This window comes from Tenrec ecaudatus, chromosome 5 (genome assembly GCF_050624435.1).
Source record: "Tenrec ecaudatus isolate mTenEca1 chromosome 5, mTenEca1.hap1, whole genome shotgun sequence".
Taxonomy (NCBI): Eukaryota; Metazoa; Chordata; class Mammalia; order Afrosoricida; family Tenrecidae; genus Tenrec; species Tenrec ecaudatus.
The window spans coordinates 29,377,019-29,401,408 of NC_134534.1; the positions used below are offsets into that span (position 1 = coordinate 29,377,019).

General features: G+C 39.6%; 1 protein-coding gene across 1 annotated transcript in view; it reads left to right on the top strand.

Annotated features, from left to right (window-relative positions):
* NUDCD1 (NudC domain containing 1) overlaps nt 1-24,390 on the top strand; it is a 67,879-nt gene that overhangs the window by 38,105 nt on the left and 5,384 nt on the right. Inside the window, exons 6-8 of the mRNA XM_075549356.1 lie at nt 2,927-3,131; nt 8,115-8,259; nt 14,236-14,361. Of these exons, the coding sequence (XP_075405471.1) occupies nt 2,927-3,131; nt 8,115-8,259; nt 14,236-14,361 (476 nt within the window). The remainder of the gene's footprint in view (nt 1-2,926; nt 3,132-8,114; nt 8,260-14,235; nt 14,362-24,390) is intronic.

Below are 24,390 nucleotides of genomic sequence, written 5' to 3' on the forward strand. Positions count from 1 at the left end.
GTGGAGTCGGATAGCCAACAGCTATATATGACAAGAAAAAGACATCTTTGTGTGTGTATGTGTGATTAGCCTACCAAATACATCCTTTCTTTTTTTAATCGTTTTATTAGGGACACATGCAACTGTTAGGCATATAGGCAGGGATGGAATGTCCATTGATGCATGCCCAAGAGAGCCAAGCACGAGAACAAAGGCCTAGGTTTTCCCACGGAGGGCATGGGTGGGCGTTAAACCTGGATCAGCCCACCTGGGCCAGGTGATTGCAATTCAGCCAGTGGGGTCCACCTGGGGTTGTTCACCATGCCTCCCCCTGGAATCCTTGAAAAGGCAGGAACCCAGAGGGAGAGGGGTCTATTTTTGGAGGAGAACTTGGGAGAGAGAGCTTTGGGTGACACCGAGCAGTCTCTGCCAGACTGCATGGTCGAAAGGAATCCTATAGGTGCCGCGTAAAACCTGAAACTTCTTTTAACTCTCATTAAACTCACTTGGATCACGAGCGATCTTACACAACTCTTATCACAGTCCACACACACATCAACTGTGTAAAGCACATCTGTACTTGCCTTCATCATTCTCAAAACATTTTCTCTCCACTCAAGCCCCTGGCATCAGGTCCTCACCTTTTCGCCTCCCTCCCCACTGCCCGCTCCCTCATGAGCCCTTGATAATTTATAAATTATTATTTTGTCATATCCTGCCCTGTTCAACATCTCCCCCCACTCACTTCTCTGTCATCCGTCCCCCAGGGAGGAAGTCACATGCAGATCCTTGTAATCGGCTCCCCCCTTTCCAAACCACTCTCCCTCTACCCTCCCAGTATTGCCACTCACACCACTGGTCCTGAAGGGATCATCTGCCCTGGTTTCCCTTTGTTTCCAGTTCCTATCTGTACCAGTGTACATTCTCTGGTCTAGCCAGACTTTCAAGGTAGAATTGGGATCATGAGAGTGGTGGTGGGGGGTGGAGGAAGGAAGCATTTAGGAATTAGAGGAAAGTTGTATTTTTCATCGTTGCTACATCACACTCTGACTGGCTCATCTCCTCCCCGAGACCCTTCTGTAAGGAGGTGTCCAGTGGCTTTCGGTCTCTACTCCACACTCCCCCATCATTCACTATGGTAAGATGTTTTGTTGTAATGATGCCTGATACCTGATCCCTTCAACACCTCGTGATTGCACCGGCTGGTGTGCTTCTTCCATTTAGGCTTTCTTGCTTCTGAGCTAGATAGCCGTTTGTTTACCTTCAAGCCTTTAAGACCCCAGATGTGCTCCAAGATGTGAATGCAACATGCTTGCGTGGAGTAGGGAACCAGTGGAGAAGTCTGAGAGGGACCAGCCCAGTCCCAACTGCTAATTGGACACCTGCCCCTCCTCCCAGAAGAATTGATTTCAAAGGACGCCATTGAATCTGCAGCTCTGGGAGAGGGACATATCTGATAGGAGCACACAGGAGAAGATGAAGGGGGAGGAGGAGGAGAGTGGAGCACATCCTGGCCCACCAGGCCGTGAGCACGATGTTCACAATTAGAGCAGCCAGTCCACAGAGAGGACCACTTGGCCGGCCCTACTATGAGATATGACGCCCCTCACTGACCTATAGCCCTACAAGGGACAACACCAGAGACACAGTGTGGGAATTGCACCCGATCTGATCCCGCCACACCGAGGCAAAACACTGAGGGGGTGCAACAGAACAGAAAGGGAATGGAGTGGCGAGGTCCCCAGGGAATGCTGAAGGTGGACTTTGGGGCATGGGCATGGTGCCCCAACAGACTGGACTGGAATACACTCCTATAGGCCAATAAACAATCCTTGAACTAACTACAAGCTTTTCTTTCTTGTGTTTTTTTCCCCATTGGTTTGTTGTTGTTTTGCTGTATATTGTTGCTTGGTTTTGCTCTGTCTTGTTTTTGTGCATGGTATTATCTCCGCAGGTCTGTCTAAATAAGATAGGCTGGGTGAACAATCCGGAGGAGAAAACAGCGGGACCAACAGTTACGGGGGGACTTGGAAGAGAGGGAGGTGGGGGGCAAGGTAGTGTTGTTAACAAACCCAGGGACAAGGGAATAACAAGTGATCCAAATCAGTGGTGAGGAGGGTGTGGAGGACTAGTAGGGCATGATCAAGGGTAATGTAACCAAGAGGAACTGCTGAAACCCTGGTGGGGAGTGAGCATGATAGTGGGAAGGAGGAAAGTCAAAGGAACTAGAGGAAAGAGCTGGGAGGCAAAGAGCATTTATAGAGGTCTAGATAAAGACATGTACATAAGTAAATATGTTTATATATGATGATGGGGAACTAGATCTATGTGCACATATTTATAGGTTTAGTATTAAGGTAACAGAAGGACATTGGGCCTCCACTCAAGTACTCCCTCAATGCAAGAATACTTTCTTCTATTAAATTGGCATTCTATGATGCTCACCTTCCCGACACAACCGCTGAAGACAAAGCAGGTGAATAAGCAAATGTGGTGAAGACAGCTGATGGTGCCCGACCACCCTTTCTTTGTATCACAGTTACTCGCTATCATGTTGTTAAATGCAAGCAATGGTAAGCGTTTTGCTAGCAGAGAGTGGCTTCTGCCTTGTTTAGTATCCCATGAGTTAGGGATTTACTGTGTGGGGATGGGTGGTGGGTTGACCGAGGAGAGAAGGAATGAGAATAAAGGTTTACTGTCAGTGTTTTCCGTATGACTGAAAGAAGAAAATGCCAAGGGCAACAGCTACAGGCCCGTAAGTGAAAATTTCCTAGCAAGATGTGTCTATTTCTCAGTAAAATTACTCCTCCCCTCATCGTTTTTTGAAAGCTGGTTATTAGGAAGCACGCTAAGTAAGATGAGACTCTTTTAGATTGGTGCCCTTCTGTTAGACTTCTGCATTCCAGTCTAGTTGGGTACTACCTGAAGGACCTTTTCCCTCCTCTAGAACCGCTGTATTACTGGCAGCAGACTGAAGAGGATCTGACAATAACGATTCGGCTTCCAGAAGACACTGCGAAGGAGGACATTCAAGTGCAGTTTTTGCCAGATCACCTCAACATTTTGTTGAACGGGCAGCTGTTTTTGGAAGGAAAGCTCTTTTCATCTATTGATCATGAAAGTAGTACTTGGATAATTAAAGAAAATAATAGGTATTTTTATTGCTTTATTTATATTTAAATGTTTAGTTCTGGTTGTTTCCTTTTAAGTAAATGCAACAGTTGGCTCTTTGGCATTGCTGATTATTTCTTTAAGATAAATGCTTTAAAGTGGAATTTCTGGGTCAAAGAACAAAGGTTAAATTAGTAGTATAATTTTTCCTTGAAGTCTACAGTAGTGCTTTGTATTACCAGCCCTGGATCTAATAAAAAACAGTAATATAATAATATTTTCAAATTTGATAGGTGAAAATAAGTATCTTTGTAAGGTCTAACTGGAATGATCACTAGATAATGCATCCTCATTACTCATGATTTAGAAATACAGAAAACAGTCTGAGAAGTCTTCCTACCCTCTAAGCCATCTAGGCACCATTCTTTCCCCCCCTCCACCAGTAATCGTAGGTTCCTTCCAGAGGTAGTTTATGCATACCAAGAAGTCTGTATAGTCTCCCTCCTCGCTTTTAACATGTAAGCGTTGGGCTGCTATCCACAAGGTCAAGAATTGGAACCCATCAACTGCTTCATAGGAGAAACAAAGCGGTTTCTCTGCACCCATAAAAGATTTATACCTTTGGAAACCCCATATGGGGTACAAGGCAGAATGGAGTTGATGGCAGTGATGATTTTTGGATATGTACAGTAATATGCCTTCCTTGTGCTTATTTTCAGCAATACATTTTAGAGATTTTCCTTAAAGAATCCATAAATATGTTTAAGTTGTTTGTGATTTCGTAGTATTTTAATCTATCCACTGTACTATTACTTTTAAAAAATCCATTACCTATTGCACATTTAGTTGTTTATAATGAAGAGCTTTCATATTGATATAATTGTACATGTAGAGAAATAGACTTGAAGGATAAATTCCTAGAAGTGGAATAATTGAAATTTTTCTGAAGATTGTGAAGGTTAACTATTTTTTCCTGTATATTGTCACTGGTTTTTGTTTGTTTTTTTTGCCTGTGTGATTTCTATGAATAGGCTTCAAACAGTTCATGGAAAAATGAAATTGAAAGATACTAGAAGTTCTCCATGAACTTTCAAAGCCTCGTGTTTGTTCAGGACATGTTATAAATTAGACAATCAAAACGAAACCTCTGCATATTAGAAAATATAGAGCTTCTTCCTTTTGAAAGATACCATTAAGAATGAAGAAAATAATTGCCATCCACATATCAAATATAGAGTCTGTGTGCTCAATTTAAAGAAGTCTGTATTAGTTCCTACAGTGCTGTCATAAAGTACCACAAACTGGATGGTTTGTTAGAAACGTATGGTCTAACCATTCTGGAGACTAGGGGTCCAGTACCAGGGTGTTGGCCATGTCAATTCTTTCTGAAGCTTTAAAGGACACTCTGTTGCCTGCCTTGCTTCTAACTTCTAGGCCAGTGGTTCTCCACCTTCCTCATGCTGCGACCCTTTAATACAGTTCCTCATGTGGTGGTGACCCTCCAACCATAAAATTATTTTCGTTGCTACTTCATTACGGTAATTTTGCTGCTGTTATGAATCGGGCGGCCCCTGGGAAAGGACCATTCGACCCCTACAGGGGTCGCGACCCACAGGTCGAGAACCGCTGTTGTGGGTGTTCTTTGCCTTGCAGCTACAGCATCGCACGGCTCCCTCCTCCTGTCTATGCGTTTTCTCTTTTATAAGGACGTATATGTGTTTCAGCAGTTTTATTCATAAATGGGAAAAACTGAAAACAACTCATTACAAGAGGACTGGATAAGTACACATAATGGACTACTACTCTGCAATAAAAAGAATGAACAACTGGAACAGTATGAATGAATAGTGTATTCTGCAGTGAGGAAAAAGCCCATGCCCCCCCCCCTAAAATTATATGTTATGTGATTCCACACATGTGGGTCTAGGATTGGTCAAACTCACCTACAGTGATAGAAACCACTACCATCAAGCTGATGCCAACTCAGCTTCCTTATGTCGGGTGTCTGAGACTGTCTCTCTTTTCATAAGGCAGCAAACAGCCTCAACTACATGGAGTGACTGGTGGGGTTGCCCTGGTGATCTTGTGGTGAGCAGCCTGATGCCTGCACACAGCACCACTGGGCCTCCTTACAAAGTCAGAACGTTAGAGGCGATCTCCCTGCACCTAGAGCCTTAGAGGCTTAGTGGATAGGTGTTGGGCTGCTGTCAGGTCAGCAGTTCAATACTGCTGGCTGCTCTGGGAGAGTTAGAGAGTGAAATTCCTGTAGATTCAAAGCCTCAGAAATCCCCAGGGGCACCACTTTGCCCGGTAGGATTGCTACGAGTCAGCTTTGATTCAGAGGCAGTGAGTTTGGTTTTTGGATCTCCCTACACCCGGGACTTCCAGAGTTACTGACTGGGAATGAGCACAGGGAGCTGGGATGGTAGGAACATTCCGCAGCGTCCCTCAGTTACACAAACAGATATTTTCAGAACTGTGAATTCTGACTTAAAGTCTATGCGTTTTACCATTTGTACGTTATACGTCAATAAATGGAGTATACAAAAAAGGCAAACTGATTTTCTTTTAAAGTTAACCTTACAAAAACTGTAATCCTCTGCTTTCCCAGCATTGCCCTTTTGTAAATCTATTGTCTCAGATATTTCATTGTTCAACCTTTTTCATAAATGAGATTGCTTTCTTTCATTATAGATCAAGTTAAGTATTTATTTCATTGATAGGCTAAGTAATAATACTAGGTACTTATTGTTAAAAGTTATCATATTTGTCAGAAGCAAATCTTCTGACCACCAGGTTAATGTTGCATGGAGGGTTGAGTCCATTTTTTATGTTGAGTATTGCCTTTGAGTAGACCCATGTGAGTCTTTGATAAAAATGTAAATTGTGGCAAGAAATACACACCTACTTCACAGCTTTTAAGTTTAAAGCTGGTATCCTGAATTCATTTTCTTACTGACAACATATAATGATTTAGTTACATTTTTAAATATATTAAAAACTGTTATTTGAAAGTTTCTTTAAAATATGTATCTCCACAAATTTAGCCATATTTCAGAATGAGAGATTTGAGGGCAGCATGTATTATAGGCAAATGAGCCATAACATAGTGTACATATAAGTCATCAAGGAGTAATACAGTAAAGTTTAGGGAACAGCTAGACCTTATGAAAATAGGCTCATTTAATACTTGAACAAAGACCAGGATTATTTTTCCTACTAAATCTAAGGTTCTTGATTACTATTTTCTATTACAAAAGATTGCAATTACTGTGATATGTAGGTGGTATCATTAGGGTAAAAACTTACCATTCTCTGTGCTTGATTATTCAAAGTCTCTCTCTCAAACAATAAATACTCCCTCTCATTTCAGGATGATTTGTCAGTATGTCTGGAGTCTGTTACATATGGCATTATATCTTCCCTTTGCTTGGAGAGTAGAACAGAGTTTTTAAAATGTGAAAATGCAGTCATGCTAAAAGGAGAGTATAACAAATTGTATGAATTCTTTCAAACCTTTCTACATAGCAATTCACTATTCATTCTGATCACTGGATAAAAGTTCCTTATAGCTGTTTATGTGTACTTTTACAGAGATGCTGGCTAGTGCAGGAAAAACACAGACTTGGAGCCAGACTGATTTACTAGTATGTGATCTTGGCAAATTTCTTAAACTCTCAGAGCCTCTTTTTCTCACATGTGTAATGGAGATAATGATAGTACCTATTTTATTTGGTTGTGATGAGCATGAATTTAAAACAATGTAAAGTTCCTAGGATTGCTTAAGGATTAAGCAAACACAAGCTACTCTTATCATGATGATTATTATTGTTTTTATCATCACCAGTATTGTCAAGATTAGCTTTCCTCTGGAAAAATATAGCTCAAGTTGAGCATTGTTAATTGTGGCAATTTTCAGTGTTAACAATAGGGTCTCATATTACATAAGCAAGATTGTGCTTTAGTAGTTTTAGAAAATTGTTAAATGGCATAATTCATGGAGTGGTGAAAATACAACCTTGAAAAAGAATAGCTTTCATGTTCAATTTGATCATTATGATAATAGCCTTTATGCTCAGCAGTTGTTTGCTATGGTTCTCCTTTGGCCACGGCTTAGTGTGGTGCACGTCTCGCAAAGACGCTACATGGACAGAGTTGCTTCACTCTGTGGAGGAGCTACTTCCCCTGTAGGAGGACACAGGGCTCCTGCTGAAGCAGCTAACTGTGGTTTCATTTCCTTTTAAAAGGAGCAGGGCCCAACCTTTTACTCTCCTTGTCCATAGTCTGCCTTGACTCAACTCTCTCCCTTTCCTCCTCTATCAATTCTTGAAGTCAGTCCTCTGAGCCCTTTTTAGTACATTTGGAATTTTTGACTAACAGCTTAAGTGTACAGCATTTGATTTTAAACAAGTTACTAGGGACCATAGTTGTATATTTTAAAACTTAATATTTGTATTGTTTTGAATTGTGTAGTGTTCAGATTAATAAGTAAATATGCTACTAGTTGTGAGAACAAAGTTACTTGTCAGCTCCCTATACCAACAGATATCTTGTAGCTACAAGTCCATTGCAGTCAATTTTGCATGACCCCTTTCCCATTTCCTACCCACTTCCCTAACGTGTCTCCCGGAGCTGCGCTGCCTGCCTCGCCATGGCACCTAAGTTCGGAAAGCAGCACACTCGGGACCGCACGCTGCTTTCCTGGGCGCTCACGCTTCTTGCCAGTCACTGTCCTCTTCAAGTCACCCTGCACATTCATATTAAAGGATTTTTCAAAAGTATGTTTATAATGGCCTTTGAAGAATCTCCAGTGATACTACCTGTTTGTTTGTCAAATATAAATAATTTAACCTTAAACGAAAGGTTTCCATCACAGGCAGAGTTCAACGAGATCTCCAGGAAAGCATCTTCTAGTTAATAGAAAGGTAATTAATCTCTATGGAAGGTGTGTGTGTATGTCTTATCAATTACATAGTTTGCATAGTTGCCTAATGTAACCATACCTTTTCCATTTAAATTTCTAGCTTGGATATTTCTTTGATGAAGAAGAGGGGAGGCTTGACATGGCCAGAGCTAATTGTCGGAGATAAACAAGGGGAATTGTTAAGGGACTCGGCCCAATGTGCTGCCATAGCGGACCGCTTGATGCATCTGACCTCTGAAGAATTGGTAAGCCACGGAAGCAGCGTAACTAACTGTCCAGTGGTCCTGAAGTACACTACGTGAAGCAAGATTCTGCCAGGCTTTTCAAACTTTATTTCCTTGCATTTTGTTTGAAAAGGGCTTAGAGTTTGAATTTTCATCTCTCTATAAATAAGAACATTAATGTGTATATGTATACATATGTATATGTGCCTGTATGTGTACTTATGTGTGTGTGTATAAATATATGTACAAATGGGTTTCCAAAAATTCAAGGAAAATCCATTGTTTTAAAATTAGATTTTCTTATTAATTTTTTGAAGCTTCATCATAGATACACATTTATACATATGTTATGTCAGGTATATGTATATATATGTGTGTGTGTATACATATATATCTGTCTGTATCTGTTTCATATTTATTCCCCATTAGAATAACAACTGAAGAGTTTTCGTAGGGACAAAAGTTATAATTTTATAGCTTACATTGCTACTTGTCATTTGTCATTTTCTATGGACTAGTGTAGAAAATCACAAGGTGTATACATAGGCTATACAGTTCTTATTACTGAAAAAGAAATTCACTTTAACAATTTCAATGATAAAAGTACATCGATGACATAAATTAAAATGTATAGAGTCTGAACAAACCTACCAATACTCTCGAATTTCAGTTTCACTGCTGGACAGTATTTTGTTTCCCTCTTGAATTTATAGTAGTGTGGTGCCCTCTATGAAGAATTATGTAGCATTAGTTGCATCTTAAAATCGAAGAAAGAAAAGAGTAGAATATTGAAAGAACATTTGTCAAAAGAAAATGTGGTACAAACTGAGGAACTAAATATCCTTTTTTCTAGTAACTGGAATTTACAACAGTAGTGGAATTCACGTGTAATAGGATAAAACCTAGATATCACAGCAAGCCTGCAGTCTATGTTGTCCTTAAACATTGATTGGGCGAATTTTAGTAGGCTCAAGGGATTTAACAATAATGTATTACTGGAATTTTTGCTGTGCTTGTACATAATTGCTGCTAATTACCTTTTAAACTTGATTGTTTCTAATGAGTATTGGTACTTTTGCAAAAGATATGTATACTGAACACCAGCGTGTTTTTTTTTTTATTTTTGAAGACATAGGATCGTTTCTTCTGTGCCCAAAGGCAGTTTTATTTATCTATATAGTGAACAAATCATAACCATTCAGCCCTGTGTATGAAACTATATACATATCCTCTGTCACTACTGCATAGATCAAGAAATAAAATATTACTAGCACACTAGCTGTCTCTCATTTCTCGTCAAGTTTTCTCCCTCAGCCCAAAGAGAGCCAGCCATATTACCTTGCATCGTCTTAGACTATTTCCCCTGTTTTTAAATTTGCTAATTTCAATATACTAAATCCAAATATTGAAGAAATTGAAATTCCTTCCATCTGAAATTAATCAAGTATGCAATTAAGATGTATTATTAATTACTGGTGATTGGGATGTGAAAGTTTAAACAAAGAGAAATAAGTGATGGAAAATGGGCCCTTAGCACTAGAAATAAAGATCATGTAGTAGGCTAACATGCTAGTCATTGAAAATACTTTATTTTCAACATCATAAATGGTGATTGTACACATGGATCTTGCTAGATAGACTCAACTAGACTATATATGTGGCAAGAGATGATAGAAGATGGAGAAATTCAATATCATAAATCAAAACAAGTTGAGGAGTCTGCTGCAGAAGAGATCATTAATTGTTGACCTGCAAGTTTAAGATGAAGCGGTAGGAAATGTAAACACATGTATGAAAACCTCCATATGGCCTTGAATATATTTTATCTGAACTTACAGATTTGTCATATTGAACACCAGAGACCGAAAACTGGGTCATACATGGAAAACTTAAACGATCCTTGCAAGGACAGGAAAAAAAACCCAAAGTGAATTTTAAAAGAGGCTTGGAAAGTTGCTCTTGAATGCAAATTTGCTGAAGCAAATGGGAGAAATGATGAACTTTTACAAAGTAAACCAAGTTTGAAAGGGCAGTTTAAAAAGATAAAGTAAAACATTATGATGAAATGTGTAAAGCAGGCGCTGGAAAACGAACACATTTAACATTGCTCAAGCTGAAAGAACTGAAGAAAAATTCAAGCCTAGAATTGTATGGGCAAAATATTGAATGATGCAGGAAGTATTAAAAGAGAGTGGAAGGAAGACACAGAGAATATCTTGACTTACATTCAAAGTTGGGCAAAGAATAAGGAAGACTGAAGAAGATTTGATGCATTGGAATGATGGTCTTAATGAAGAATATACCATTGATCTATCAGAAGAACAAAGAAATCTGTCATGGAAGTATAGCCAGACTACTCCTTAGAATCGAGGATGGTGTGTCTGTCTGCTCAAATGCTTTAGACATAGTGTCATATCATCAGTTGGCAACTTATTATTACAAATTATTAATATTTGGGACCGTTATTTTGATGTGGGGAAAGCTTACTGAGAAAATTAGTTACCCTTTCAGTAATTTTTATACATTTAGTTCTATGGCATGAGATGTAATCCTTAAAAGATAGTAGCACTCTTTCCACTTCCTCCATCAGGTGATGATAAACCTTATTCTGGATGCTAGTCAACTTCCCAAATGGACGAAAATGTCCTGTTTTCTTTACTTTTTTTAAAAAAAAATCATTTTATTGGGGGTTCTTATGACTTTTTTCCCTCGCATGACTGATCACAATCCATGCATCCATCCATTGTGTCAAGCATATTTGTACATTTGTTGCATGTTCTTTCTACGTGAGCCCTTGGTATGAGCTCCTAATTTTTTTCCTCTCCCTCCCCAACCCTCTCTCCCTCACGAAACCATGATAATTTATAAAGTATTATTTTGTCATGTCTTACACTGTCCGATGTCTCCCTTCACCCACTTTTCTGTTGTCCGCCCCCCAGTGAGGGGGTTATATGTAGATCATTGTGATCACTTCTTCCTTTTTCCCCCCCACCTTCCCTTTACTCCTGGTATCTCTACTCTCAGTTAATGGTCCTGAGGGGTTTATCTGTCCTGGATTATCTGTGTTACCAGCTCTGATCTCTACCAGTGTACATCCTCTGGTCTAGCCAGATTTGTAAGGTAGAATTGGGATCATAATAGTGTGTGTTGGGGGGGGGGGCAGGATATCAAAGCACTAGAGGAAAGTTGTATGTTTCGTCATTGTTATACTGCACCCTGACTGGCTTGTGTCCTCCCTGTAACCCTTCTGTAAAGGGATGTTCAGTTGCCCACAGTTGGGCTTTGGGTCTCCACTCTGCGTCATTCATAAATAATAGGATTTTTTGTTTTTTGATGCTTGATACCTCTGTGGTTCTGTGATACCTCGTGATCACAAAGGCTGGTGTGCTTCTTCCATCTGGACTTTGTTGCTTCTCAGATAGATGGTTGCTTGTTTATCTTCAAGCCTTTAAGACCCCAGATGCTATATCTTTTGATTGCCAGTCACCATCAACTTTCTTCACCACATTTGCTTATGTACCCTCTTTGTCTTCACCGATCGTGTCGGGAAGGTGAGCATCATGGAATGCCAGTTTAATAGAAGAAAGTATTCTTGCATTGAGGGAGTACTTGAGTGGAGGTCCAATGTCCACCTGCTACCTTAATATTAAACCTATAAACATATACGCATAGATCTATTTCCCCATCCTCATCTATAAATATATTTACATATGTACATGCTTGTATTTAGACCTCTATAAATTCCATCCTAGTCTTTTCCTCTATTTCCTTTGACTTTCCTCTTGTCCCACTCTCATGTTCAGCTTTCATTGGGTTTCAGTGATTCCTCTCGATTACATTGCCCTTGATCAAGCCCTAGCAGGCCTCCTACACCTTCTATCCATTCTCCCATCATTCCTGTTCCTTTCTATCTACTGAATTTTATGGCAAATGCTGAGATGTATGGTCACTCCTGGGTATTGGTGTTCACTTGATAGTCCTGAGTGTTGTTCAGCTGAGAGTTGATCTCTGGGAGTGGATTCAGTTCCACGTTTGAAGGATGTATAATACATGTTCAAACTAAAACCATACAGCAAAGTCACTGCCATGGAGTTGTTTCTGACTTATACTCACTATCATCAAGTTGACTGATGCATGGTGACCCTATATACATTTCTGACCATGTAAACTCTCACAGGAGTAGAGCCCCTTGTCTTTCTGCCTCAGAGCATCCAGTGGGTTTGAACCACAAACCTGTGGTTAGTAGCACAATGCCTAATGCACAACCCAACAGTTAATGATTTGGGTTGTTGACTGACATCCAGAATGATGTTTATCATCAATCGATATTTTACCTTTCTTGAAAGGAAAAAACCACTCATACACTTGAGTTTTTCTCATAGCAGTGTTTTTGTAAGTTGTGTTCAACATCACAACAGTTTCTGCGGCATTTTTCCCAAGGAGCAGGAAACAAAATCTCACAGCCACAGTTTTCTTAAATTGGCCATCACAAAAAGCGAGGTTTGAGCAAAATTTGCTTTTAAGAAAAAATTCACTGTGACCAGAGAGAACCTTCCCAGGCGATGCCACTGGGTGCACTAAGCACGAGATGCTTGCTGCTTGCCTAGCAGGAAAAATACCTACAAGGAAAGCTCTCAGCTCATTCCAGCGCAGTTCTGGGGGTTTTTTGGTAGCTGTGTGAGCGCGCATGTGATAGTTGGGATAAGATGACATTGTTTTGATTTACATCTTTCTAGTAGTTAATGAGTTCAGGCATCTCTTCATGTTATTTGTTGCCCAGGTGGCAAGTTGTGGGTCATGTGTTGGGCTGCTCACCACAGGTTAGTAGTTTGAGCTCGCCAGCTGCTCCTCAGGAAAAAGGATGAGGCTTTCTGCCCTTTAAAGATGTATAGCTTCAGAAACCCACAGGGATAGCTTCTACCCGGTCCTTCAAAGGCACAGAGTCAGATTTGACACGGGGGCAGTGAGTGAGCTCAGAGTCAGATTTGACACGGGGGCAGTGAGCGAGCTCACTCAGGGTTTAGTCCAGAGGTGGTCCACACTTGCACCCATGTAGTCTCATAGACTGAGTGAGGCCCATCCGTTAACTTCTCAATAACACGGCTATTGTGCCAAACTAGATACATAGACATTTGGTCAGTTGTCTTATGATACTACTGCTGCCACATACATGTGTGTGCATAATTTATAGCTTCATTGTTGTTATCTTTTACCTTCTGTGAAGCACGTAATAACAATAGAGCATGTGGAAATTACTTTCATGATTCTGTTTAATTGCCACTTTGGGCTTGTGAGCTATATCTTGATAATACTTGGTTTTGTTTATGTTTTTGTTGTGTTTAGTGATTTTAGAGTTTACAGTATGTGTTTAACTTACCAATCTCTAGCTTGAAATAATATCACTTCAATTATAATTTAAGAACTGTTTGCTTTGCTTGAGATTCTTTGAGCATCTTGAATCTGTGGGGTTATAGTCTGCATTGAATTTGGAAAACGTTTAGCCATTATTTCTTGATCTCTTTCTTGTTTTCTCTCTCCCAGTTGTCTACATGTTAGACTACTTAATATTGGACCAACTTTTTTTGCTTTTTCTTTCAGTTTTTGTGCTTAATATTGAATAATCTTTATTGTGCCCTCTTCAAACTTACCACCATCTATTTGTACTGTCTAATAAGTTGTTAATCCCATTTTTAAAATTTTCATTTCAGGTATTGCGTTTTTATGTCTCAAAGTTGAAATTATATACATTTTTTTCAATTCTGTAATGTTCACGGCTTATTTTGTATCTCTGATCATATGGAGCATGTTTATAGTGACCATTCCAGAGTTCTTTTTTGCTACTTTCATCATTATGTCATTTCTGCTTTGTTTTATATTTTGTTTTCATTGACTGTGGGTCTAGAATTGGTTAATTATTGTTCTGATTTCTACACTTCTAAGTATTAATGTCTCAATTTGTTATCATTGCTTACATGCTTATGTATTTTTTGGTTTAAGAATCCAAATCCAGACAAAGGAAAGCCTCCCTGTAATGCGCAGGAGTTGGAAGAGTGTGACATTTTCTTCGAGGAGAGCTCCAGTTTATGCAGATTTGACGGCAGTACACTGAAAACTACTCACGTGGTAAGTTTTTGTTAGTCGTCAGGGAAGGGGGCGTCACAAAGCTCATGGATAAATTTTATCTCTTTATTTTTCTACAGCACTCCCACACCCATATTTTAAATCTTTTAGCAATAAATTGAAGTCGCTCAGATGAAAAAGTGAATGACCAAATACATGTGTTGTAGAGATACCTTGGATTGTAGTCTGGTGACCTCACTTGTAATTATTTACTAGGTCAAGTCTCTGGGTGGTACAAGCAGTTTGCACTTGCCCTCTAACCTCAAAGTTTAAACCCACCTGGTAGTGGTGCCAAGGAAGAAAGATCTGGCAGTCAGCCTCTGTAAAGATTGCAACCAAGAAAACACTGTGGAATAGTTCTGTTGTGTAACTTAGGAGTTCTCCATGAGTTTTAATCAATTTAAGAATGGGTTGGTTTTTGTTTTGTTAATGGCATAGTTCTATATTCCTACTGCATATTCCTATATTTCCTACTGCCTATAGAATAAATAGCATATTTCTATATTTCCTACTGCAGAGGCAGAGAATTATTTCATGTGGCTTTTCGAGCTAAACTCCCACCAAACAACTTTTCCCTGCATGGGGCTGGTAAGAATGTAGGGGAAATTCTGATAGTATTCACCTTTGAGTAATTGCAAACAAGACTCCCTGGAGTGTCATCCTGCTGTCTATAAAATGAGCCCTCTGAGAAGCAGAGGGATTTCGTTACCACCAAGAGTCAGGAATGGAGCCCATCCCATGGAACCGAGATCCCTGTGAAGTGAACCTCCTGAATCCAGAAGACAGCTACCCCATCCTAGGTGCAGACGCAGAACCAGGAGACCGAGCTTGGAACTGAGTGCTGGGCTCCCCAGACCACAGAAGATGGAAAGATGAGTGCTTTTGTGCAGGAGGCTAGCTGTGGCGTGGGGTTCCTCTGGCGCGTAATTGGGGAAGTTGCACTTACTGGCCCCTGGAAATGGAGCTCGGTGCCTTCTGGTTGAGGGTAAGTGGAGTGGGGTGCCGCTAGGCATTCTATTCAGGGAGCTGGGCTTGGTGGCCCCTGGAGCTTGAGCTGAATGCCTTTGGGTTAAGGCTTAGAGTGAGGTGCCCCTTTAAGCATTTGTGAGCAGACTTGATAGAATTTTGTACTATATCCTGGTACACAACTCAACCCGGAGCCTTTCACACTGATGTCACAACTTGTGACTTTCCTTAATAAATCCTTTAATCATGAATTTTGTCAGAATTCTGTGTAGCCATAACAATGGATCTTAGAACCCAGAGAAGTAAATAGAGAATATTAAGACTTCACATTGCCAATAAAACATTAATGAATATTCATATTTTAAAATAGGGCTGTTTTTGTTTTGCTTCCTTTTTGTATAGTTGTGATTCTGCTATTTGGTTGATATACATGCTGCTTTTTTTATTCAACATTAAGATACAAGCATTACTTCGTGTTATTCAATGCTTATTTTAATGTTTGGTTAGTACTCTGATGCTGTATTTGTGTGTATATGATGTTTCAAGAGACTGTAGTATACATCTATTACCTAATGCATGATTTTGTTTTTAAAATATCTTTGTTATATGAAGCCTTTGCTGTATTAGTATCCTAGTACTTAACCGTCTGTACTGCCACGGTTCCTTTGTGTAATTGTTACAGACCGCCCTTCCACTTGATTTGTTGTTGATCTTTTTGAAAAATAAGGCTGTTTGGAATTTGGAGCTTGGAGTCAGAGACAAGTGTGAACCTCACCTCTAGTGCTGAATCTCTGTGCAGTCTGAGCAAATTACTTTCCTCAGCTATAAAATAGCAGCAATTATATCCATTTACCAATCATTTGTTAAAGTTACTGAGCTGCATTTGCCTGAGAGTAACAGTTCAATCAAGATGAACTATTAAATACTTGGAGAGCTCTATGTGTTTTTCACATATTGAAGGGTTTAATTGTCACGTGTAATCAATCAGGAGCCAGGAAGTGTTCTAAGGCATAACAGAAAGGGGACCAAATTAAACGTTTATAACTGATGGATTTCAGTCTGTGAGCAGAGCGGACCTGATCTCAGAACCCTGGATTTTGGCAGATTTAGCCACAGTCACAGCAGTGCTGAACCAGTTTAGCATCTTCTTGGGTGTCTAGCTCCTTGGAGGAAAAAAAGTGATAGAATGGAACAGAAATGTATCCACTCTTCCTTCCTACATGAAAAACTATGTTCTCTCAAAAACAGTCTCTACTTCCATATCTCGGCTCTACAATTTGTTACACGGAAGTCACAGACCGTGCTCATGACTATAGGGTTTATTGTGGAAGTTAACCGTTGCAGTGCAGGTGAGAAATGCGCCCATTCAGATGACCAGTCAAACTACAGGTTTCTTTGTGGGCTGCTAATAAATGACCAAAGGGCGTGCCACACGATATAAGTGTCAACCTGAAGTCTTTCAGCTCAAGCTCCACGGATCAGCAAACCCCAGCTCCCTGAAAGTAAGTGCCCAGAGCACTTCACAAGCCAGGCAGTTTGCTGCTCCAAAGCGCTCAGCTTTCATTGTCCTGTGGGCTGGGGAGTCCCCTACTCTGTTTCCTGCTCTGATTCTTGGTTCTGCTGCTGCTTTACCTCTGCCACTCTTCCGATGTCAACGCTGCTTCTACGTCCAGGAGATTCACTGTGTAGAAATGCCGGGGACCAGAGGACAAAGGCTACTCCTGATCCCTGCTAGTACTGAGATCTCCTGTCCTGCTTCTCAGAGGGGTCATTTTATAACCAGCAGGGTGGCAATCTTAATGAAGCCTCTTAACCTTTATTCACAGGTGAGTCCTATCAGTGTCTTCTCCCACCTTCCCCAAGACCTACGCAGGAAAAGAGCTTCTTTGGGAGTTAGGGACTTTAGCTCGAAGAGCCTCATTAAATAAATCACTGCCCTGACAAAAAGCTACAATGTAGCACTTGACTCCCTAGTATGGACGCTGGAGGGTCGTGCCAGCAAATCTGCTCTACATAATTGCATAGTTCGAGCTATCGGGAGTGAAGAAGTGTGAAATATAATGGAACACCCTTCCACCTTTGAAGACACTCTAGATCTGTAGTACTGTCTATACAAGCGGCTTCAACAATTTCTTGGAAAAATGGAATTAAAAGATAATGGACTTTTTCCATGAACTTTTAAAAGCCCTCTGCTTTATCTTCTTCATTTTATAGGTGGATTGAGCCAGGATTGCATAGACGGGGGTTAGATGAGATCAAAGATAGAGCCAATATTAAAAACTGAATCGGTATACTTCTTTTCCCCGCTGAGCCCCCAGGATTACAAATTGCAGTTTAGAAACCCTACACCTCTATAGTTCATTTCTCTACTTCTGAACAAAATGCATTCTTCAGGACAGGTAGACTTGCTCATTATAAGCAGTTTTTAGCATCAGACAGTTAAATATATAAACAACCCTTCATTGCACCTTAACTTTTAGAGATAATGCTTGTGAAATATTTCCACCATTTTGTACATAAACACTTTTGTTTTTTAAATCACAGTTGAATGTTCAATCTGGTATGAGTCTGAACACTACACAATTAAAATGAAAGGTTCTTAGATTTGTCATATTTGGATTAAATCGGAGACCAAGATTTTTTTAAAATCTTTTTTTCACTATCATAAGCACCATCTTTTTTATTATTGAACAGTTTTGTAAAGCTAGACAAGGTGTAGTGAAATTAAATGCGTAGCTGTGCGATAATAAATGGGGTGGCTACAAGTCTTTACAAAGATGGATGTGATTTGTTAGGATGATACAGGTCAAGGTGCACCTGATCAAAATGGCATTTTGGTCAAAATAGTTGGATTGTCACAGAAGAAAGAAAATGCTGTTTCATTGATAGGAACCATATTGAACTTCATTAAAATCCCCACATTGTACGCTAAATCATACCCCTTACTTCTAGGTTCTTCCTGATATTCTCTCTGAACAAGTTGAAATTATCAGAATGGCATGTCCGTATACTGTAAAAATGCACTATAGCACAAAGGTCAAAATCTACATTGTAAATGACAGCTTTTCTAGAAGAATCTCTAAAAGGGATGAAGATTGGGATCAGAATTTGGCCTTTGGGAAAGACAATGTTAAATTTATGATGCTATATAATGAGAGAAATATTAAATATCATTATTGAAGAAAGTAATAAGATGTGTGCACTGGAGTATAAAGCTGAGATTAGAAGGCAGATCCAACTATAGTTATTTTTGTCTCTGCCTAGAGCTGTTCTATTCAAAACAACCACTTCACACATTCAGTATCTATTGGATGCTTGCTACGTGGCTTATCTGACTTGAGGTATGTTATGTAAAGTACCCTGATTTAAAGACTTAGCATGAAAAGAAATGTAAATTATTAATGAATTTAATATTACTTTTTATGTTGAAATGATAAGTCTAGATATGTTAGGTTAAATAAAGATTATAAAAATAAGTTTCTCTGTTTTTATATATATTAATGTTGGTTACTTGAACATTCAGTACTTTATAAGTGGCTCACATATTTTGTTTGATAACAGTAATCTATATTGTTCAAATGATATAAAAAGAGGATTCTGCAATCAAAAAGTGACTCACTGCCATCACAACAATGGCGACTCAGAGTGAGCCTAGAGGACAGGGTAGAACTGCCACTGTGAATTGCTAAGACTGCAAATCTTTACAAAAGTAGAAAGACCTATCTTTCTCCCGAGGCGCTGCTGGCGGTTTTGAACTGCTGACCTTGTAGTTGGTAGCCCAATGTGTAATCACTACGCCACCAGCAAAAAGTGACAGGATTAAGAAAAAATTGCAATGAACTCAGATCAGATGATATTCATTGGATAATACTCACATAATGTTCAGCTGAAAGAGTATTTGCTTTTATCAATAAACTTACTGAGATTGGAACCTGAGGAGTCACAAACAAGAAATAACTCATTTTAGTTAATACAGTTGTGAAAGGTAGGAGATGGGCATGTACCACACATGGGAGTTTGAAAATGAAGGATAAGGACAAGAGCAAGAGTTACATTGGAGGTAAACCTATTTAGGAATAACCAGTAGTCGCTAAACTTCAGTCTTAGTACTCGATACTTTTCATTTCCTTGGACTCCCTGTACTTTAAAACAGTTGTAAAGTGAGTGAGGGAATGGCGTCAAGCCCGCATGAACCTCCAGCTTTAGTAGGGAGAAGAATCCAACTCCACCCTGGCCCCAGTGTGGAATCAGTGAGCGTGTAAGCATCTCAGCGCTGGCAGGGTCTCCACACGGCTTCTCCAGCACCCAGGCCTGCATCAGGGTATGTCTATGTGGCTTCTCTTCAGGGATGTCTCACAGTAAGTGAGGCTTGCCAGCTGAGGAAGAGAACTGGCTAAGGCAGCTGCACCCTGGTCTGACCTTCAGAGAACAAGAGACCAGGGAACAAGAAAAGGCGAGGCTCACCGATCCAATTATCTCTCCCCCCTTCAATTAATCCCATATGTGTTTATCGGCCAGGTTGGCACAATAAACTGTAACTATCACATGTGTCTTTATTGAGTTTCTTTCCATTCTGTCTGATATATTGAAGTCTCCAACTGTTAATGAGTCCGCTCCACCTCACAGTGACTCTGGAGGACAGGGTAAAACTGCCCCTGTGAGTTTCCAAGACTGACTATTCACAGGAGTAGAGAGCAGCTGGTGGTTTTGAAACTGCGCCATCTTGTGGATTGAAGCCCAGTGCATAACCACTGTACAACCAGGGCGCCCCTACAATTATTGTAATATTCTGTTCTCTCTTCAACTCTGTGGGTATTAGTACATTTTAAGGTCTTTCATTGGGTGCAGATAGTTATGGTTTGTTCTCTTGTTCAAATGCCCCTTTAATTAATACTCTGACTCCCATAATGAATTTTACCCATTTTACCTGGAAGTCAAAAATTACCTTTTATTAGAAATTAATATTTCCATTTCTTGTTTTAAAATTATCATTGGCTTGATACATTTTTTTAATCCTTTGATTTTTAATCTGTTTTTTGCCTTTGTGCCTGAGGTATGTAACTTGTAAGTAGCATATTGCAGAGGGCTGTTTTGGGGTTTTGTTAAAAAATTAATTCTGCTACTCACTCTCCCTTGGTGTGTTTAATCCATTTACATTCAGTATCATTACTGATAAGTTTCCATTTTTTGTTGTCCTTTTGCTGTATGGTATTTTGTAGTGGTGTCGGTTTCTTTGTTCCTCCTACATTTCTGTGCTGCTGGCAAGCCAATAATTCACTGTGGCCCTTTGTGATTGTCAGCCACTGCAAACTGCCTTGAGATTCCAGCACAGCAGTTTGACTCATGGTTGCTCAATTACCATATATACTCGAGTATAAGCTGACCGAACATCAGCCGAGGCACCTAATTTTACCACAAAAGTGGCATTGAAAATGTGCCGAAGAACTCGACTTATACACGAGCATATACGGTATATATCGGTTCCTTGGTCTGCTTGATGCTTGCATGGATTCTGCCTCCCCCATTCCCCTTCAGTGTGTTCAGCTCACTCAGCCATCCTTCCTTCAGAGACATGTTCTTTTTTTCTTTTTTAAAAAAATAATTTATTGCGGGCTTGTACAGTTCTTATAACAATCCATACATCAATTGTATCAAGCACATTTGTACATATGTTGCCATCATTTTCAAAACATTTTCTTTCCACCTGAGCCCTTGCTATCAGCTCCTCTTTTTTCTCTCCCACCCTTGTGAATCCTTGATAAATTATTCTTATTTTCATGTCTTATATCATCTACTGTCTCCCTTACCCACATTTCTGTTGTCTGTCTCCCTGGTCAGCAGGGACGGGGTTATAGGTAGATCAGTTCCCAGTTCTTACCCCTACTCCCCCAACCTTCCCCTACTCATGGTATTTCTACTCCCATTACTTTTCCTGAGGGGGTTATCTGTCGTGGAGTCTGTGTGTCCAGAGCCCTTATCTGGACCAGTGTATATGCTCTGGTCTTGCTGGATTTGTAAGGTACAATTGGGGTCATGATAGTAGGGGGAGGAAGCATTAAAGAACTAGAGGACTGTTGTGTGTTTTGTCGGTGCTATGCTGTACCCTGGCTGACTCTTTCCTTCCTGTGACCCTTTCTGTGAGGGGATGTCCAATTGTCTACAGATGGGCTTTGGGTCTCCACTGCGACCTACCTCATTTGCTTGTTTGGGATCTTCTAATATCTGATCCTGTCTATACCTCATGGTCACACCGGCTGCTATGCTTCTTCCATGTGGGCTTTGTTGCTTCTCTGCTAGATGTCCACTTGTTTATCTTCAAGCCTTTTTCAAGACCTTAGATGCTGTATCTTTTGATAGCCGGGCACCATCAGCTTTCTTTATCACATTTACTTATGCACCCATTTGTCTTCAGCGATCATGATGGGAAGGGGAGAATCACAGAATCCAGGTTATTAGAACAAAGTGTTTTTGTATTGAGGGAGTACTTGAGTAGAGACCCAATGTCTGGCTGCTACCTTGATACTTAGCATTTAAATATATGTACATAGACCTATATCCTTATTGTTGTATGGTAATGTATTTATATATGTACATACCTTTATTTACACCTCTATACATATCTTTGTCTACTAGTTCTTTTATTTCTTTTTACTTTCCTCCCGTCCCACTATCATATTAGACCTTCATTCAGCTCTTAGTAATTTCTCTCAGCTACATTTCTCTTGAACAACCCCCACCAGGCATTCTATGCCTTCCTTACCATCGGTTTTAGATCTCTTGTTGTTCTCTTGTCCTTTCATTTGTTGGTTTCCCCCTCATTTCCCCTAGCTCCTCCTCTCCCATGCCCCTCCAGAGCCTTCGGTCCCATTGTTTTCTCCTCAGAGTTGGTTATCCTGCCTCTAAATAGACATGGGCTGGGGGGGGGGGGGTTGGAGGGAGGGGCGAACGGACCTAAAGAAGCCTATAAATAGTTTCAGGTCTGTCTACTGACCCTTATGAATGTTTTCCTTCATGTTCTTTCTGATATCTTAGTCTTGGTTGTAAATCAAATGCTTGGCAAATCTGCCAAGGTCACCCTCCTACGAGAAGCCCTCCTGAGACTGTATGTTTCTATTGAGTTGCTTTGGCTCATTGAAGTTGGCTTCTATGTATATTAAAAATGGTCTTTGCTCTTGTAAGCACTTGTTTTATTCATGAAGGTTTTTCAGTTCTTTACATAGTGCATTATTTGGTTCTAGGTCATATTGTAGACTTTTCCCATTAACTGTTTCTGTTATTGTTGCCATTAATCCCCCCACAAGCGTATACTTAAATGACATTTAAAATATTATATATTTGAGTCAGTCATCCTTTAAATTTATTATGTTTCTGTTGAGCTTAATGTTTTTATAACATTATTGCCCTAGTTGAGACATGATAAACATTCATAATATTTTCTTTTTTAACTGTGATCTGTTTTGGGGAGGCTGGGTGTATGGCTAATATATTTGAGATTGATTTGTTCATTGCATCTTTTACCAACTTTGTTTTCTGATGAATGGATGTTCCAATGAAAATGCAACTCGATTTGATAGGACTTATTTTAGTTATTTTTCATACATCCATTTAAGATAAACCCTGCATGAACAACCTATCAATATAACTTAAGTCACTAAAGTAGAACATGGGTCATATTTTATGATGTCTGGGTTACCAGATCTGAAAAACTTCACAAGTAGGGTGGACCCAGTCTGGTGGTTTCTTAATAATTCTTATAACATGGGGTCTGGAAGAGAAGGTAGTGCTGTGATTAAGACTTGGGTTGTGAAGCATAGCGACCACTTGTTCTTAACTTAAAATGCTTAATGTCGTGGGTTTCCATTTCCTCTTCTCTAGAATGGGAGGATGTTCAGGTGCCTGCTTCTCAGGTGGTGAAAATTAAAGTGGTAGACACAGGCCAGCTAGTCCTGTGTGCATGATGAACTCAGAGTGCACCATCGCAGTAAGCAGTTCTGTGTAGAGGATACTAACTTGGAATCAAAGTTTCTTGTCACTAACTTTTCAATTTGGCTTGCCTACATTCTCTTTATTTCTGAATAGGTAATCCTGATTTTAATGTTATTTTTCTATGTAATTTGGTAATTGCAGTGGTTAAAGTGTTAAAATGTCTTTACTACGACATTTAATCTTCATAACTATTTAATTGCTCAAATTCCACAAAGAGAAGAAAAACACAGTCAAGTGACGATTTCAAATTTTCATTTTACGTTTTTCTGTAAAGAATATTTTACCCTAATGGTGCCTTGTCTGGTACTTAAAAGACAAATATAGCCATTTTATAATAAGCATGACAGTAAAATGAATGTGGGATTACATTATATTAGCCAAAGGATTTAGGTTTTGTTTTTTGTTATTTACAATTAGTCATTTATTTGGCATTAACAAGGAATGAGTTTTCTAAATAAATGAACTATCTAAATTATATTAAAGTTCCACACACACCCCCTTTCAATAGACCCTTACTAAAATTTGTCTTACATACTGTGGAACATTCTGAAGCGAAGTAACATTGTATTGAAGACCAATAGTGTGAACATTTTAAATTTCTAGGCTCTTCCCTTAGACTAAGTAACTTACTTCAACCTACTCTGCTTTAAAAAAAATTCTGGTTTTATATATTTTTTTCCTACTGCTGCTCATGTCTGCTGGCTGCTGTTTCTTGTGTAAACCGAATAGAACTCTTCTTTGTCTTATTTGTTCTGCCATTTGCCTTTTCACTGCTGATTTATAACCCAAACTGATGATTTTACTTTGTAACTAAATTCCACTGTTTTCTTATTTCCAGCTTAAGATTTTCCAATACATGAATCTTTAGAGCAGTGGTTCTCAACCTTCCTAATGGCGTGACCCTTTAATACAGCTCCTCATGTCATGGTGAACCACTCTACGCCCAAAATAAAATTATCTTTGTTGCTACTTCATAACTAATTTTGCTACTGTTATTAAGGGGGTTGCGACCCACAGCTTGAGAACGGCTGGTAGAGGGTTTAGACATTTAGTCTTATCGATAGGTTGTGTATTCATTTC